At 39.0% G+C, this 17,183-nt stretch overlaps 1 protein-coding gene across 3 annotated transcripts in view; it reads right to left on the minus strand.

Moving 5' to 3' along the window:
- The window catches only part of arhgef10la (Rho guanine nucleotide exchange factor (GEF) 10-like a), a 181,937-nt gene that overhangs the window by 137,890 nt on the left and 26,864 nt on the right, over positions 1 to 17,183 (minus strand). The window contains exons 4-8 of one of the 3 annotated variants that reach the window (XM_084739346.1): positions 8,724 to 8,905; positions 4,559 to 4,654; positions 3,697 to 3,824; positions 2,317 to 2,412; positions 364 to 472 (exon numbers count right to left, since the gene is read on the minus strand). In XM_084739346.1, coding sequence (XP_084595472.1) covers positions 364 to 472; positions 2,317 to 2,412; positions 3,697 to 3,824; positions 4,559 to 4,654; positions 8,724 to 8,905 — 611 coding nt within the window. Of the gene's footprint in view, positions 1 to 363; positions 473 to 2,316; positions 2,413 to 3,696; positions 3,825 to 4,558; positions 4,655 to 8,723; positions 8,906 to 17,183 lie in introns of those variants that run through there. The other 2 variants (XM_084739337.1, XM_084739330.1) reach the window with 2 other exon arrangements.

Here is a 17,183-nt window from a genome sequence, read left to right on the forward strand (position 1 = left end):
ACTTTACTCGACCACATCGTCCGTCTTAAAACTGGGAGAGTCTGGTGTGTTTTATTTATTATAGTTATAATCAGTCAGATCTTCCTCTTTTCACAGTGCTTTCATTTCTCCCCAAAGGGATTTGTATAAAGAAAACAGTAAGACTTTCTACTCTATCTGCCTCAAACACTGCTTTGGTTTGGCTAGCTTTACACATAGGCAAGTGCCGAGAATTCAAAGAGTCAACTGAGAGGAGTTAGAAACCCAAACTTCATAACCCCCACTGCTAAATACAGCCTGATATGTAACTTTTTTCCAAAAAAAAAAAAGAAAAAAAAAGCCAGCTGACCAACATTACAAACTTTTCAGACTCCCCTGCATTACCCATTTGATCTTTTCTCTGCAGGAAGGAAACTTTTCGCATGACGGCTATTTTGGTCTTTTCCAGCCCATCCTTTGTTCCGCTCCTCGCGGCCTTCATGAGTTGCTGAACCTGGTTGGAAGAAGCGGAAAGAAACAACGGAGGAGCGTTAGAGCACGAGCGAAGTGCCATGCTGCGGAGATTTGATAACCTACAGGGCTCCTCCGGAGAGAGATGGAAAGAAGTGGCGCTCAGTGTGCTCATCATGAATCTCACCATCTGCGACTCCCTGTGGGTCGCTGTACAGCCTCTAATCAGAGAGTCTATGAGCATATCATGGAGAGATTATGGTAACAGAGTGAGCTCCACATCAGAGTAACAGGGCTGCATCGCTCAGCGTGGGAGAATCCGGCTGACCACAAACTCCGCCCTGAGCATCACAGAGGCCCTGTAACCAGACTCCACAGACCCAGAATACACCCAGGGTGGTAGTATTTTTAAATGACACTACTTCAGGAAAGTAGGTCATTAATTGGGGGCAAGTTGCACTGGTGTTGATGGAAGTAAATACGCAGAATATTATTTAATAATTCATGCGTCCCATAAATGTGTCTTGATATTAAACTAGGCAGGGAAAGAGAGGGAGAGGCTGACAGAAAGTCTCAAAGCAAAGTCACAGTCCAAAGGAAAGCTGGGAAGGATGGTGCAGAGTGTCAGTAAAGCCTTTGAGTCAGTTGAGCATATAACACAGCATATTTCAGCTCTGGGTGATCATCAGGGCTGTTGATAGCTGTTAAATGTTGTTTGGAGGGCCCTCTATGGCGGAAACTATTTTCCATATAATGTTTATTTTAAACGTTAGGAACAAATTAGTTACAGAACAAAAATGAATAAGCTGCAACCAATTATACTTTAAAAAAATGAATAAAAATATCCCAGCAAGTTAGCATTCTTGCAAAGAGTGTTCCCATGATGACATTCTGACATAACGTGTGATCTCTGCACAGTGACATGTTTGGAGATGTGAATGACGCATCTTGTACTGAACTCAGACCATTACAACATTACACTGCTTGGAGTGTCAGGGAGTTTCAGGCGCCATGCGCAGCAGCATACTCTGCTTACAGGGCTCAAAATCATCTTTTTTCTTCAGTGTCCCACCCCTGTCACAATTTTTACATAAATTTGGACATGTATTTAACACACATATTGATAATAACTGATTAGGACATGTAACCTTGGAAAAGCAACCTTGAATAATACAACATATTAACATTTTTACAGCTTTCAATTCCTTTTAGAATTTATACACAGAGCCAAATGTTTCATACCTCGTACCAAGGGTGCAACATGTGACACTAATAATAATCTCTATAAACAATGTCTGCATATGAATGTTAAATCATTGTCAGCCTATTGCTAACTGGGTTCCAAAACTGAGAAAATACGGATTCGGCTGCCCTTCTAGCTTAATGGATGAGGTAAAATACCCTAAAGAAGAGAGGAAACATAGCACTGAGTGATTTTTTTAAAAGATTACTGCATGTAACACACACACATGCAGCGTTAATGAGTACCTAAAATTACATTTCTTCATCATATGATGTTCACTTACATGTTAGACAGGCGGTTTGTTAAAATTAAGGGGTTGAGTCACATGTTTAGTGATACAGGTTCCTGGGTGCACATCAATAAACTCCACCTACGTGAGTGACTGACCATGAATGACTGAATGAGCTGGTGGTCATTTACATCAGTTTATTGCTTGATACCATATTTTTGTGTCTTTGGTGCTGTCATTATTGTCCCTAGGACAAGTGGACATCCTTAATTTCATGTACTGTCCACATACAGCAAATAAAAAACAGCCCTGACGATCATCAGCCCTAATGGCGAGCATCTAGCAGAGGGATCTGAGCTCTGCAGGGAAAGAGTGTGACATATAAAGCTGTGTTGACTTGCTGCTGAAGGAATACCTTGATGTCATAGTTGTGCTTGCCAGACAGTCTCATGGCCAGCTCACGTTTGGTCTTGGCGCACCGTTCCCTCAGCCGACGCACTTCAGGAGAGAGCTACAGGTGTTGGACAGGGACAGGCGAGGCATGGGGGGGGGGCAAGTGGAGTTTAGCCACAAAGGCGGAGGAAGGAGGAAGAAGTAGGGGAGAGGATAATAGAAAAGGGAAATGGAGGCAGAGTGATCAAGGCAAAACAAGCTAGGCAACATCGGGAATTAATCACAAGCATAGAGAGTAAAGGCTTGGAGCTCTGCTTTGGTCAAAGGTGTTATGCTGCATGAAACTAATGGACACTGATTTATAGAGGGATGGGGGGGGGGCGCAGGCAGTTTAGGGCAAATATTAAGGAAGCAAACTCTGTCACAGCTCTCACAGGCTGCTTGAATGAAGCAGTGAACTGAGAAGGGGAGGACTTCAGGTACACTCGGTGAAAAATTAATCGGGCGAGACTAATTAAAAACAATGTGTTTTTGATGAAGGCAGCGGTAGCCCAAAAAATATTGCTAGGCCCTAATAGTCAAGGTTTCTTCATTAATTGTTCAACCAGTGCAGCTGAATCCTTCCTTTTGTTCAGTGGCCTGGGACAACCATGCAGGCAGAGAGAACTGTGGGGGATTTTCACACCGCACCTTCCTGTAATTACCTGTGCAACTCATTTTCAGTCCCAATGCAACATTTTTTCCCCTCGTTTCTCAAAGCATTGATCTAACTCAGGATTTTCTTGGATTACAACAGAATTATATCCATACAAAAACACCTTCAATATGTAAAAATATGTAAAGGTAGGTATAAATCTATACATTAATAATGATTCAACTCAGCAAAATACTTTTCTATTAGTATGACTTCAAAGTCCTCCTATGCCTGCACCGGTGCATGCATGGTAAAGGCTGGTGAAGCATAAAGGAAGTGCAGCGCAGTGTGAATGTGCACACAGTGCCATCATGTGGAAGAGCGACACTGTGTAGCCATGCAGCACCAACACTGATGAACAGCATCCTTGGCAGAGAAGAGGCAAGGAGATCTGAGGCTTTTCAAACAGAAATGCCTCTTGTTTACTTTCATCCCCACAATGAAAGTATAAAGCCGAGACAGCCAGTTATACATTTTTCAGGTTCTTTATAGTTTCCTTCCACTTCTATACATTAATAAACACGACTGTGCGAGAGGAGCAGGGGATAAAATATTCTCCTTGATTATTTTTTAAGTGTTGGAAACCAACCAAAACAACCTGGCCGGCCATGATGCTACTTAAAATAAACAGACAGGGTGATTTGTGTGGGCTAAATACACACATCAGGCATGCATCCACGTTCGCGCACACACACTCAGCATTACTACCTTGCTCCGTGTTGGTAGTTTAGTCTCGTTATCCGACTGCTCGTCATAGCTTTCAAACTCGCTGGAGCTCCATCCATTGTCTGCATCCACAGGACCACTATCTCTCTGAACGTCTTCATATATCATATCTGCAAAACAAAAATATCACACATCAAAAGCTCTACAACAAGAATAATGAGTGGACAGTAGGGCACCGACCGATACATTATTATTATTATCAGCCACATATACCATATTTCTTTTATCATTTACACTATAAATAAGGGATACTGTATTGGTTTTTACATGTGGAATTGAAAAAGAACCAACACTTTGAAAGTTTTGATGAAAGTTTTGACGATCTTAACCTCGAACATGAACATGATTTCTGTCATGTCAGATAGATTTTCATCAGCTATAATGGTTGTTTAAAAGTGAATATAACTAGATAGATAGAGGTTTCCAGCCTCTGAAATATGGAGATTTGCTGAGTTTCTCTGTTTATTATCATATTAAACTGAATGTCTTTGAGTATTGGACTGAGAAAACAAGATACTTAAGGACAGCACTGTGGACAATTTTCACTTTTTTTCTGACATTTTATAGACCAAATGACTAACTGTTTAATCCAGAAAATAATCCTCATTCATTATTTGCAGCCCTCGGTGGCTGAAACAATATGTATAGGGGCAAGTAAAGACTGACTTTGGACAAGTAGATTGGAAGTGAACAAGTGAACCCTGATATATTGATGTATATTATATTCCATATAAAGAATGTCAGCATTAATGTCAATTTACTCCAGGCATCGGCCCCAGAAATGCAGTATCAGTCGGGCCCTATTGGTCAGACAAACAAATGTAATTCTGCCACAGATACAAACCTTCATCAGGAGAGAGGGGGTCCTCAGTTGGAACGTCATCATAGATCACCTCTGAAGCCTCCGCTGTCTGTGGCTCAGCTTCAGCCACACGTTCAGCTGGCAAAGAGAACCAGGAGCATCAAAGTAAACAAACTCTGTTTTTAAATGTAGTAAAGAAGAAGAGTAGGTCCCAGCTCCTATCTTTTTTTTTTTTTTTCTCCCTTTCTGTTTGATAGTTGCACCTCCTGTTGTTAGATCATTCTTTTACATTTCTCCCCAAAAAACAACACACTCAAAGACATACACGCACACACACAGCTTCAAACTACATCGCCTGAATCCTTTTGGCAACGCAGAATAGATAAAAGACGGCGGATCTTCAAGCCTTCAAGAATTTACACAGCCTTTGAATATTTACATGCTTATTTTATCATTTGCATTTAAAGGTCTTCTTCCTCTGAGAGATCTGGTGCTTGTTCATGTTGCCATAATGGCTTTGTCCATGTGACGCAACATGATTGTATCCAGCTTGTTTGAGCTATTGACCCACTCTATCTCCACGCCTGGCAGGATTTGTCATTAACTGCTTTCAAAGTGTTTCAGCCTAATTTAGCTCAGTGAGCTTTATTGATTTGGTTTTAAACTGTGATTTGTCTGCAACACTTTCTGCTAAGCCCCGAACAGCAACAATCACTGTTTTCAATTAATCTGATTGGAGATGTGTATTCTGCCATGGATTATTCAGCAGAGTTCACTCTAAAATTCGAAATAACCTTGGACAGAATCCAGGAGATGAACAAAGAGCAACTGTTTTTCTACAAAAGAGGATTAGCTACACAAATGTTCTTTATATCTCACTCACTTTCCTACGCTTGTGCATTCAGAGAGGATTCAGAATAGAGAAGAAAACAACTGGATTTGGGCTATCAGCCTGACTATCAGCATATCTGCAAAGTGGCTGGGCCTCTTGGGAACATGCCTTGTTATTTCAAACCAGAAGTTCCTCACTGTGTTTTCTTACTTTTATTTAACTTTTCTCTACAGCAACACAATGACACGCCAACAAACTCATTCGCAGTTCACACTGACGCTGCAGGCAATACGAAAAATACACTGCCATTATGAATATGTCCTAGTTGTTAAAATGGGGGGTAAAAAAAAAACAGAGCAAAGCATTTCCAAATCAATGTCAGATAATCAGATCACAATGTGCCATGACCAAAGCTGTGGAGTGAAGGGACACGGTTGCTTTTACAAACAGGAAATACTTAATTATTCATAATGATCCACATAGAGTACATTTGGTCAAGCTGATTGTTTACACAATAAACAATTTGCCCTCAGCAGCAGGTTCGAGAGTCTGGTGAACTTAAAAACAAAAACGTTGCATTGAAAAAAATTATGGTCAGAATAAAAGCCGTATTATCTTATGTTTATAAAACTTTTGGTTTTAAGGAGAAATGTGTGATTTATTTACTGTAATAAGCCATAAAATAATCATGAAATGTTATCAGAAATTAACATGCTAACATGTTAAGTTGAAACGCTGGCTTCTCTGAAAACAATGCCTCCTTTGAAATTCCCATTCTGGTTGGGAAAGTCTGTTTTTGTTTGCCCATTTCCAATTTATTAGAGTTAAAATGAATACTGAATGTTTGCTGAATGAGTAAGTGTCTGTTTATGAGTTGTTAGAAATCATTAGTCATCTTTAACAAGGACCAGATGTATTAAACGGTTAAATTAAGATGAACTCAAACCAGAGTGTGTATTTTCAGAGCAGTGGGCTTTAATTTTTTTAATTTTCAGGACACTGACAGACAACTGACGGTTTTAAACAGCTGATCAACTTATAGTGTAGGACTCGTCATTGCTTGTCAATATAATATCTGCTCGTCTTTTGCTCCTGCTGCACTTCAACTATGGTATGAACAGGGATTGAATGTATTTAATATACCATTTATGGCTCAAATTTACTATTTGGACCCCAGAACTCATTTTTGAATGCTAGGGTTTTACATATTCCTCCTTTAAATTTTAGTTTTTCTACTGATCACATCCGCAAGCAGTGTTAGATTAATATAGACATATTAATACATGGCAAATGGAAGAAAATATCTGGGTGCATAGACCTTATTGTACGCCCTTATTGAGGGGTAAAGTTGGTCTAAGCTCTCCTAAATGTATTCAATGTAATTCAAAAATTGTATGCACATTTATTTTTGAAATGTGCAAAGATGCAAACATCGTGGAGACAAGTGAAAGATTAGGTGGCTACCTTGACTGGATATGACTTGGAGCTATCAACTCTTCACTGTATTTTGGCTGCTAAAGTGGACAATACAAGGAACAACCACAACACTAAACTGACTGGAACACTCTTTTCATATAACTGGAGGCTATTCTCTAGTCCTGGATTTCTAAAGACAGCCGTGCACTGGACGACTGTTTAAAGAAATACTGAGAATTCTCCCTCTGGAAAAGCTGACCTGAACTCTTCATGACAATGTTGGATGGATTTATTAAGACATGGCGAGCAGCCATGGACACAGTGGATCCACAGGACTGGACTTCGTTCTACCTAATTAACAAAACTGAAACTGACCAAAGCATAACCTAAAGACTTGACTGTAATTTATGGACACATGTTATTATCGGCATGTCATCGGTATTGGAAGACAAAGACTTTACAATTAAATTTTGTATCGCCTCGAAATGCTGCTATTTCTGCTGATATGATGACGCTTCAGTTATGTGTATGCCTGCAGTGTGGTGGATTTTGGTGCTTCACACAGATAATAAAGTTTGTATCTGCAATGATTGCTCAGCACTGGTCATGCAGGAAGAGCCCAATCACATTTCTTCAACACTACAAATTTAACTGTCCATCCTCAGAGCCGTCGTCCTGATCTTTATGACAAATTAGTGAAGAACAAAGAGAAAAAAAATCATAAGTAGTTTGTTATTTATTTATTTATTTATTCTTTTATTTTGAAAAACACATTTTAATTTGAAAAGCACTGTATTTTCTGTCTGCATCTGCCGGTAGGTCAAAACAGTAAAAGTAGGCTCAATAAAATGTTTATACCACAACATGAGAGATTTAATGTTCTGTAACATTAGGAGGAAAAATGCGTATATAGAATCATCTTATCAAACGTGCGCAAGTCTCGGGATCAGCAACTGAACAAAATTGAGTTGGAAAATATCAACATATCATATATCGGCAAAAATCCTATATGAAGCATCCCTAATGTAATTATGTCAGCCTGGTGGTGTGTGCATTATATTTTATTTTTGTTCGTTTTGTTTTTTCCTTTTGTTCTGTATTATGTCTTAAATCTGTGACTTTGATCAGAATTGCAATAAACAATTTATCTTGTTTTAAGTTAGCTTGCTTTTCCACTTTTTATATTATAAATTTAGACATCTGGGAGAGAGATTTAATATAACCGTATTATTTAATCAGTTTGAATATACTGTACACATTCAGAATGATAGCAGAGGCCCGTGTATGAAAATACATCAGAAGGGCGGGATGTAAAAAATGTCGTGCAGCATTGCAGGGCTCCTTTACATCTCTCATTTCTGAGCCACCTTCAAATAACAGCAGCAGTGCTGACTGAGTCGAAATCCAAAAGCAATTTTCCCTCATGGAAATGGCTCTCTATTGATCCTCATCCTGAATTAATTGGATTCATGTCATGTCTGTGTAGAAATCAAATCATGGCGGAGAATGTGTGTGTGTATTGTGTCGGTATGTGTCCGAATGGAATGGGGGTGTGTGCGTCTGTGTGCTTGTGCACTAGGATGTGTCTATACAAATGTGTGCCTGGCCTCTTCACCGTAGAAATCAATGAACCATAAGATGACCATCGGCCTGTAATGTGGTGTTCTTGCCACCTCTGATCAAGGTCAAGAGATGCAATGTGCAGTACTAACAAAATACTTGTACACAATTTATACTGCCAGTGTCATTATGGTTTGGTTCACAGTGCTGTTTACGCAACTCTGGAGGCCCAATTGGTTTTCTAACAGATCTGTCCGCGATGTGAACACCATAATACATAGGTGGAATGAGGCTGAATCCCAAGGCAAGCTTAGGTTTAATCTTTTTGGTCTGAAATTGAACCCTTGATCTACAATATAAGGTGCATCACTTCCCTGTCAATATAATTTAGTTCTGTACCTGCACAGACGTCCCTGGAGCCGGAGCTTTCCTTGACAATCTCTCCACTGTGGTCTCCAGAATAAGCCGGCGTCTCAACAGCTGACGGCACCGCAGGAAGGCCCCGGAGCTCCTCTCCAGCACATGGAGCTGAGGTACTGGGCTCGGCGGCTGCTGCTGTTGCTGCTGCTGCTGCTGAGGCCCTGGAAGGTACCCAAATGTTAGCACAGTTAAACTAACACCGAGTGCTGTGTGCCTCATTATGAGTTAATTTCAGTGAGGAAGAGGAAGGGGAGGCAGAGTGGCTGGAGGTGGGGGTCGAAATAGTTCTCTGCTATCCAAGCATGCAAATGTACACTCCCTAAAGTCTGACAGAACACACACTGCTGCTGTCACATTATTGTGACGTTTCCCAGGTAACTTTTTTGGGAAGTTTTTTCTGGAATTTTTCCATGTGGGCAGATGTGCACATTTTCTTCCACCGAGGAGGCTGAGTTTTGTCTTGTTTTGTTTGTCTGTTTATTTGGTAGTTAGCAGAGATATGCCAAAAAACAACTTATTTTACTTTAATTTATTAGGATCCCATTAGCACCAGCATAAGCACTGGCTGTTTGTACTTCACACACACAGTCAAACACATTTACACACACTGTAGTCACAAAAACAACAAACAAAACAGGTTGCAGTTTTTAATTAAATCATTATTCCTCAAGAAATTGTAGCAAACCTGTTTTTTTCCCTTCAAACATGCACATGAAAAGTACTTCTTAATAAACATAAGACACACACAAACATGTATTTAACCATGTGCTCACATTAAGAGGGGGGGTGGAATCAATTCTTAAATGCATTACATTTTCAATGAAGAAAAGTCAACCATTATATAATCTTAAGATTATGATCACCTCTAACATTTTTGTAAGACCAGGCTGTACGTTCCTGATGGATGAACCAATTAGATGGTGAAACATAATGGACATAAACATGTGCATCATGTTTACGTTCTAAACTTGACTACTTCTTGAGCTTTTGTGAGGCTCGCTGAGCATGAACAGATGGACACGATCTGACCAGCACCCCCTCAGTTAAAAGCTGGTGTATGGAAGCATTCTGGTTTCAATGAAGATGAGGGGAAAAGGGGCCTGAAGAAGAGCCACACTGTGTGCAAGACAAGTTGTGTCAAACTAAACTGGTCACGGATCATTACAAACACAGTCACACAAGGAGGAAAAAAAAAAAAAATCTATCGCATATAGAAATCAAAATTCTTTATACTCTCATCGTAGCTCTCTGACTCCGAACTGAATCGAATCATCAGGTGCCGAGAGATTCTCACCCCTACCTTACACGTATTTAATAACAAGAAAATTGGGTATTAAAAAACTTTTGTATATTGTCTATAAATGTTGGATTTCTACTATTCCACTGTTCTATTTTATTCTGACTTGCTTTGGTTTCATTGTTTTTGGTTTTCCCACAGCCCTATTGTCTTGTCTTTAATATTTCAATATTTTAAATATCTTTTATCTCACATTTGACCACTATAATGAATTTGCATGTTTTAGTGCCTCGTGTACCCCCATTTGATCTTGTGCTTTGGGCTGAATTTTATGTATGAAAGGTGCTATATAAATAAAACATATTACCATTATTATTGTTGTTGTTATTACTTGCATCCAGGTTTACATTTTAATTTTTACATAATTTTCTACATCTTCTAAATATTTGAAGGTACTGTTTTAACAAAATGCTGAACTGATCTTTAATATTCTCTTGAACAATAAACAAAGACAATAAATTCCACTTGACCATGGCTCTTCTCTGCATCATTCTTGTTTTTGCTATAAAAGATTTCAGTGAAATTGGAGGAAAGTGAGGATATGGACCAAGGAACAAGTGAGTAGTTTTTGGTGTCAAAGTACAATTCATCTGAGATAGTTCATCTTGTATACTGAATATTGTGTCTTTTACACTCTTTTAGGTGCTTTTCTTTATAATACTTTTGCATTAAAGATATCTTGTGCTAGATTTATACTTAGATGGACACTATTCAGCATGTGGATCATAGACTTGTTTTAGGGAATTACTCAGCACTGTGATTTAACCCATTTTAAGCTTTTCACCATTTTCATTTGATGTGCTGAACCTAATTGAAAATGAAATGAAACAAAGTGAAAATTATCCAGCACGCGAAGTCTGTGATTGTTAATGTGTAGTTTGATGCAGTTGGAGAGTCAGTTATTGATTGAACCTTTTAAAAAGCTTTTCCATCACCAAATAACACATTTAGAGGATTGCTCAGCCTTGGGGGAGGTATGGCTTCTCTAAGTGATTTCTTTTTTTTTTCTATTATTCATTTTTTTTTTCTACATCGGCTTCACTGGCCCTTTGGTTATGAAACTTTTCCACCCACACACGGCCTTTAGTTAAACTATTCAGAATTACATAATTACTTGACAACGATTTCTGACACTTTTTTCCCAATAAGTTCTGATAAGTGACAACTTCTGCTGTAGGAGAGATAAGTTGTGCTGATGAACTTATTCAGAAGAACTTCTGTAAGGTCAAATATGTACAAAAAAACACCTACTGCTTGTTACTTAAGTTACTTAACTTGCCCCTGAGCACTGTCAAATCATTACCTGTCATGCCTGCGGGCTTACCATAATCACCGCTGGCTTTTTGAATGAAAACATGCCCTGAACCAGCTATTAAAAACAGACTCTGACATCACAGGGGAAAATCTTGTTGACACAGCGATCACATGGCCTGTCTTGATGCTGCCAGTGAGGGATTGTCCTCCCCCACATGACTGATAATATGACAGAATCCAGCGTGTAGGAGAGTCCCATCTACACTAATTAAATCTGTCCCTCTGCTAAACACCTCAGCAATGCTGGCAATGCCAGCAGCAGCAGCAGCAGCCACTCAGAGTGATGGGCAACTCGCTGACAAGCAAGACATGCCAGGAAAATAATGTGCACAAAATGCTGCAATTTGGAGCTGTTGAAGAGGCAGCGTCGGAGACTCTTACTTTTGCATTAAAGTGGCAAAAACAATCTGTATTCAGCGATCTTGCAAACTATTATCTTTCCTTGTAGGCTACAGTGCCAGGTGAACCGTGTGTTACGAGTCAGAAACAAAAGAAATTTTCCCCAGAGTGCAGACAAGGGTCAAAATATAATATTAGGTAGTTTGTGGCATTTGTTTCACCACACACAGAATCCTGATATGTGAGATATCAGCCCAGTATCACTGCAGTTCATGTGACATAATACATCTATAGATTCATGCACATGGAAATGAATTGTCAACATTTTTAGTGACAGTCAGCAACACTTTCAGGACGATGATTGTGCAAAGAGCTAGAAAATCCATGTAGGGAGGAGGACAGGATGGACAAGTGGGTCAACACAGGACTATTAACCAGGAGTAGGGCTGAATTTACTGACATATTATCAAAATCATAATACGGTGAAGTGCAATGGTCTAACTGCAGGAATTGTGTTTTTTAATAAAGGTAAAATATATCACAATACATCATTATAAATGAAGCATTGTGGTGTTTTAGAAATGCCCCAGGAAGGCAACATGCTAGTTCAGTACAGACCACAGCAGAGATTAGATCATTATCATATTTTCTTTCAAGGAAAGTTAAATGCAAAATCTACAATTGGGACTCATATCAAAAATGAATAAAAGAAAAAAAAATGAAAGAATTCTTCACAAACTAAATTCTTTTTCTGTCAGTCCTGTCACCCTTTGTAATTTTTATCAATATTTTATTGAGGGTCTCCTGAGTTTTTCCTTTTTATCTGCTGGTTTCACAGCGTTCACAGTCAAAGTCAGAAACAGCCTGAACAGTATTGTTAAAAATCTGATATTTAGAGAGAAAAAGAGATCCAAGTTCTTTTTGCAAACTACAAAGCCTTCAGAAAGCATAAAGTATTTTGACCTCTTCTGGACACTTTAGGACTTGGCAACATCATTCATTATCTTTTATTGTGCTTAGCAAGTTTATTTTTTGAGTCCAGAATTTGGTTCCAGTTTGAACCTAAAAGTCAATGTTGACTGTCTTAAGTTAAGTAGTTAACTTTTACCTAAACCATGATGTTTTCCTAAACCTAACCATGGAGTTTTGATGCTTAAACCTAATCAAGACCTTTATTTTGAAAGTCTAGCCAATACTGCATATTTATTCTTGCTAACTTGACCGTGAAATGAGAATGACAGTGGATAATAGATTAGTTTGCAATTCGAGCTGAGTGTCGCGAGGCAAATTCGTGTCCGTGTACATAAATGTAATAGATTGATCTTTTGTGACTCTTTCACAAACTGGTGTGAGACTGTATTGAAGATTCACCGCATCAGAATAATTTTGATAGCATGAATCATAATGACAATTAAATTCTTTAGCTATTTGAGCAAATCAACAACAGTGTGGTACTCCAATCTGGTCCAACACACACATGAATTAAAAGGTTATATAATAAAATACGTAAAATATAACTTTAAAATTGCAAGTACAGCATTAAATTAAAACATTATAACCTTAAAACTTTATATTAGAGTGCAACGATGAGTCGATTAAGCAATCAGTTGATTTTTTTTTTACATTTTATAGACAAAAATAATTAGCAGATTAATCACTAATGAAAATAACTGTTACGTGCAGCACTACTGTATATAAATACAGTCCTATTTCTGGATGCGTTTGTGCTCTCTCTGTTGTGTTACAAATGCTCAGTACATATCTGGGAGTAGATGTAATGCCCTGCCAACACGTCATATTAGAGCTACTGATAGCAGCCATTTGGTTTTGCAGTGGTGTCAAGCTGCGAAACACCGTAAAGTATTACTCTGCTGCATTCTCTCTGATGCCGGGTCATTCATCTCAATCTAAAGAACAAAAATGATCTCAACCCACATGAAAACAAAATAAAGAGCTATCTGTCAACACATTCCTTTACGATAAACTGATCTCTTGTCATTAAAACTGCCTGCATGGAAAAAGAGTGGAGGCAGAACAACGGCGATATATATACGGCTCGTCCGCCTGACTGTATGCATTCATGTCAGGTGTGAGTGATTTGAGCGGTGTAGCTATCGATCCAGACATATCTTTGCACACCCCTTCTGCAACTTATCTGTGCCTATAAGCCCTAGTGAGTCATACAGCTCAAGGAGAGAAGCAGGAATCATTTTTCAATGCAAATGACATAGCCCGGGGCAGAGCACAGCCTAAAGCAGAAGCTGCCTGAATGCAAATCTCACTCATCCATCTGTTTCCATTCCCTTCAGCTACAGTGCCAGGGCAGCACTACCCGCCATAGCTCTACCTGTTATGCCCCCTGGTTTCTCTCGAGCATAGCTGTTCTTTATAACTGCGTGAGCATTGTGCCGACCATACTGATGGAGCTCTGTTTGTCCTCGGGTCATAAATCTCCTCCACAAACAACTGCCCACTCCTCACATCGAACCACTCCCACGATGCACTTGTTCTGTACGTGACCGACTGCGATTAGACAGCTCTCAAACATCTGGTTCGTGGCTTCTTGTTATAATTGTACACACGTGATTGTTTTTAATGCTTTTAAAAGCATCGCCTCTTTCTTTTGCTTTCACAACACATCCAGCCGAGGCGAGTGCAACAGGGCGAGGGGTCTGTGAAAAATAAATGTGTTCTGCGAGCCACATTAGATGAGTTTCTTCACAAGGGCAAAAGTATGAAGTTCTGCAAGGCAGCAAAAGGGTAAAAAGGTGACCTCAAACTAAGCAGCTGAAGTAAAGTTATCAGAGTTTTCCCTGCCTATCTAACTCGAAGGCGGCCTTTGTTGAAATTTTCAACAAAAACTAGGGACTTAGATTTTTTTTAAGCCAAAACTATTAAAGCAGTGTTTCTCAAACTTTTTGCGATGTGTGCCAACTCAGAAAACGGCAGGGCTATGATGATTTTTTTTGTGATGTTTATTTGCTTTTTTAACACTACACGATATGAAAAAGTTCAATCATACACTTCTAGAGTCTGTCGTCCTACATCACATCAGTCAGTCTTTCTGAGTTTCAATTCAGTAGCATCATTGATATACTGCATAAAAAAAGTAGTAAAGAAAGTACTTTTTGAAGTAAACTGCTACACTTAGCTGTTCGTGCTCACCGAGCCAGTGCCGGAATAGAGTACAGCCCCTGAAAACTGCACAGAGCACAAAGAGCCCTAAATTGCCATTCTTCACACATGGAGCTGAACTTTGAAACTGGTATTTCTTTGAGTCTGACATTTGACCCTTTGAGGTTGCTGTGGCTGGTCAGCGTGGAAGAGTACAGACTGAGTTAGCGATTTGAAGTCAGAAGATATTAGATCGTTTCAAAAGATCAGAGAAAATACGAGCCTGAAAGTCTGAGCACACGTGGTTTTATGTTGAGCATGTGAAGTAAAATGAATCCATTTGTTAAGATAATATTACCGCAAAATTCCCATTATATATTAACAGACCAAGAACTAGTTATTTATATACGTTAAAAAATCGATTCAGGAATAGTAAAAAGGAGGATCGCAATACTTAAGAGAATCCATTTTTTCTCCCAACCCTAGTTTGTAATGAAAACTAAGTTATCATAAGTTACAGAAGTTAACAGGATTGGATATTGAACATCAGCAGACATTTTTTGAAAGCACTTTTTAGGAAGTATGCATAAACACAAGTGCAGATATTTTCCCTGAACAGAAGCTGTTAAAACTGCTGTGTATCATATTAGAGTATATTATATATTATAAAAAGTGTGTGAGAGCGATCCCAGAATAATAAGCCCTGAATCATTTCTGCAAAGAATGCCTCCTTCTATTAATTTATGATTAAAAAGTTGGTCTTATGTAGCACACCTATTTTGATAGCTAATTTGTAATTCATTTATTTTACATAATTATTTAAAAGGAAAATAAATGCAGTTTTCTTAAAACAGTGACTTGATTTGTTTTAGTACACTGGACAAAAACAGGACACAACTCCTATTATGAGATGTTAGTGGTTCTTCTATTTTATATTACTACATTTATGGAAAAATCATGATTTTATTTCAGTATCAGGCTTTGTGCTCTATTGTCCTCTATCTCTCCAGTTTCTTTGTCTGCCTTCAAGTTTCCAAGCAGAAAAGTGAAATTGTGGGGGTTTTTTCTGCTTGAGTGCACGGCCCTCTAAAGGTGCGTGCCCAGAGTGTACACCACACACACACACACACACACACACACACCGCACATGTTCTCCAGCCTGTGCCACCTTTGTCTTCAAAAAAAAAAAAAACTCCAGCAAAAACCCTGGTTATACTGCCTAAGGTCAGAGCTCTGTGTACACGAATAAGATGCATATGTGCCACGTTGTCATGGTATCTTTTGTGCTAATCTTTTCATTGCCAAGGTTCCATGCGATGCATTTAATGAAAACTATCTGTCAAGTGGTAAAACGTGAAGTCAGAGGTAAATGCTGGCATCAAACACTGGATCGCACATAAAACTCGAGGGAGAGAAATGCTGCCTTGAGCCTAATAGCTGTAACGAGCTGATGTGCTGTCACCGCACTGTTAAGAAAAACTCATATTTCTTGCAATAACAATCGCAAAGTAATTTTGGAAATATTATTCTAAAAGTGCTGACAGATGTGGTGGATGTGCTGACAGTCCCAACACCTTGATGGTGGAAAATGCTATTGATAGCTCTTCTTTAAAAGGCGGACTATTGACTAAACCAAAGTGGAAATGTGCACTCAGCAGAATTCTCCCTGCATGAGAAATTGCCAAGACCTCACTGCGACTCCACTACACACATATACACACACACAAATGCTCATAAACACACGCACATAAGCACACAGCAGAACAAAATATACGGTACACACACACACACACACGCCCACACCTGTACACAAATACAGGCACTGCTTTTCAACACAGGAAAGCCCACAGGAATCCAAACCCTGAAGTGCACTCTCAGTAGAGGTTTCTGAGCACACTTCCTATAGAGGCACAGGTGGAGGGCATCAACAAAATCAGTTTGCCCGCAAGGCTTCATCTGTCAGGTCAGAGAAGCTGGAGAGGGATAATACTGATGTAATCTGAACCAGTGAGTGTTTTCAAATATACAACGTATTTGTATAAGTGTGTGTGTGTGAGTAATAAACTTGATTTGCCATATTAACATTTTTAATCCATTTTTTATGGTTTGTTTTATCTCACATAACACCACAGCAAATCTCTTAAAATGACAGAATGTAGGATTTCCTTAAAATAATATATGTACGTAGACTTGTATAAAAACTAGACCCACAAGCAGATATTAAAGGGGTACAAGCCCCCTGTGCAACTCACACCTGGTGTCCATCCCTCTCAACTGTCATAAATGACCCGTGTTGGGCAAGTTACTTTCATTTGGTAAATGCATCCTTTTACATGTCTGCTTAAATTATCTTATTAATGCACACATTGCTATTA

Source organism: Lutjanus erythropterus, chromosome 2 (genome assembly GCF_056507025.1).
Source record: "Lutjanus erythropterus isolate fLutEry1 chromosome 2, fLutEry1.hap2, whole genome shotgun sequence".
In the NCBI taxonomy this organism is placed as follows: domain Eukaryota; kingdom Metazoa; phylum Chordata; class Actinopteri; order Lutjaniformes; family Lutjanidae; genus Lutjanus; species Lutjanus erythropterus.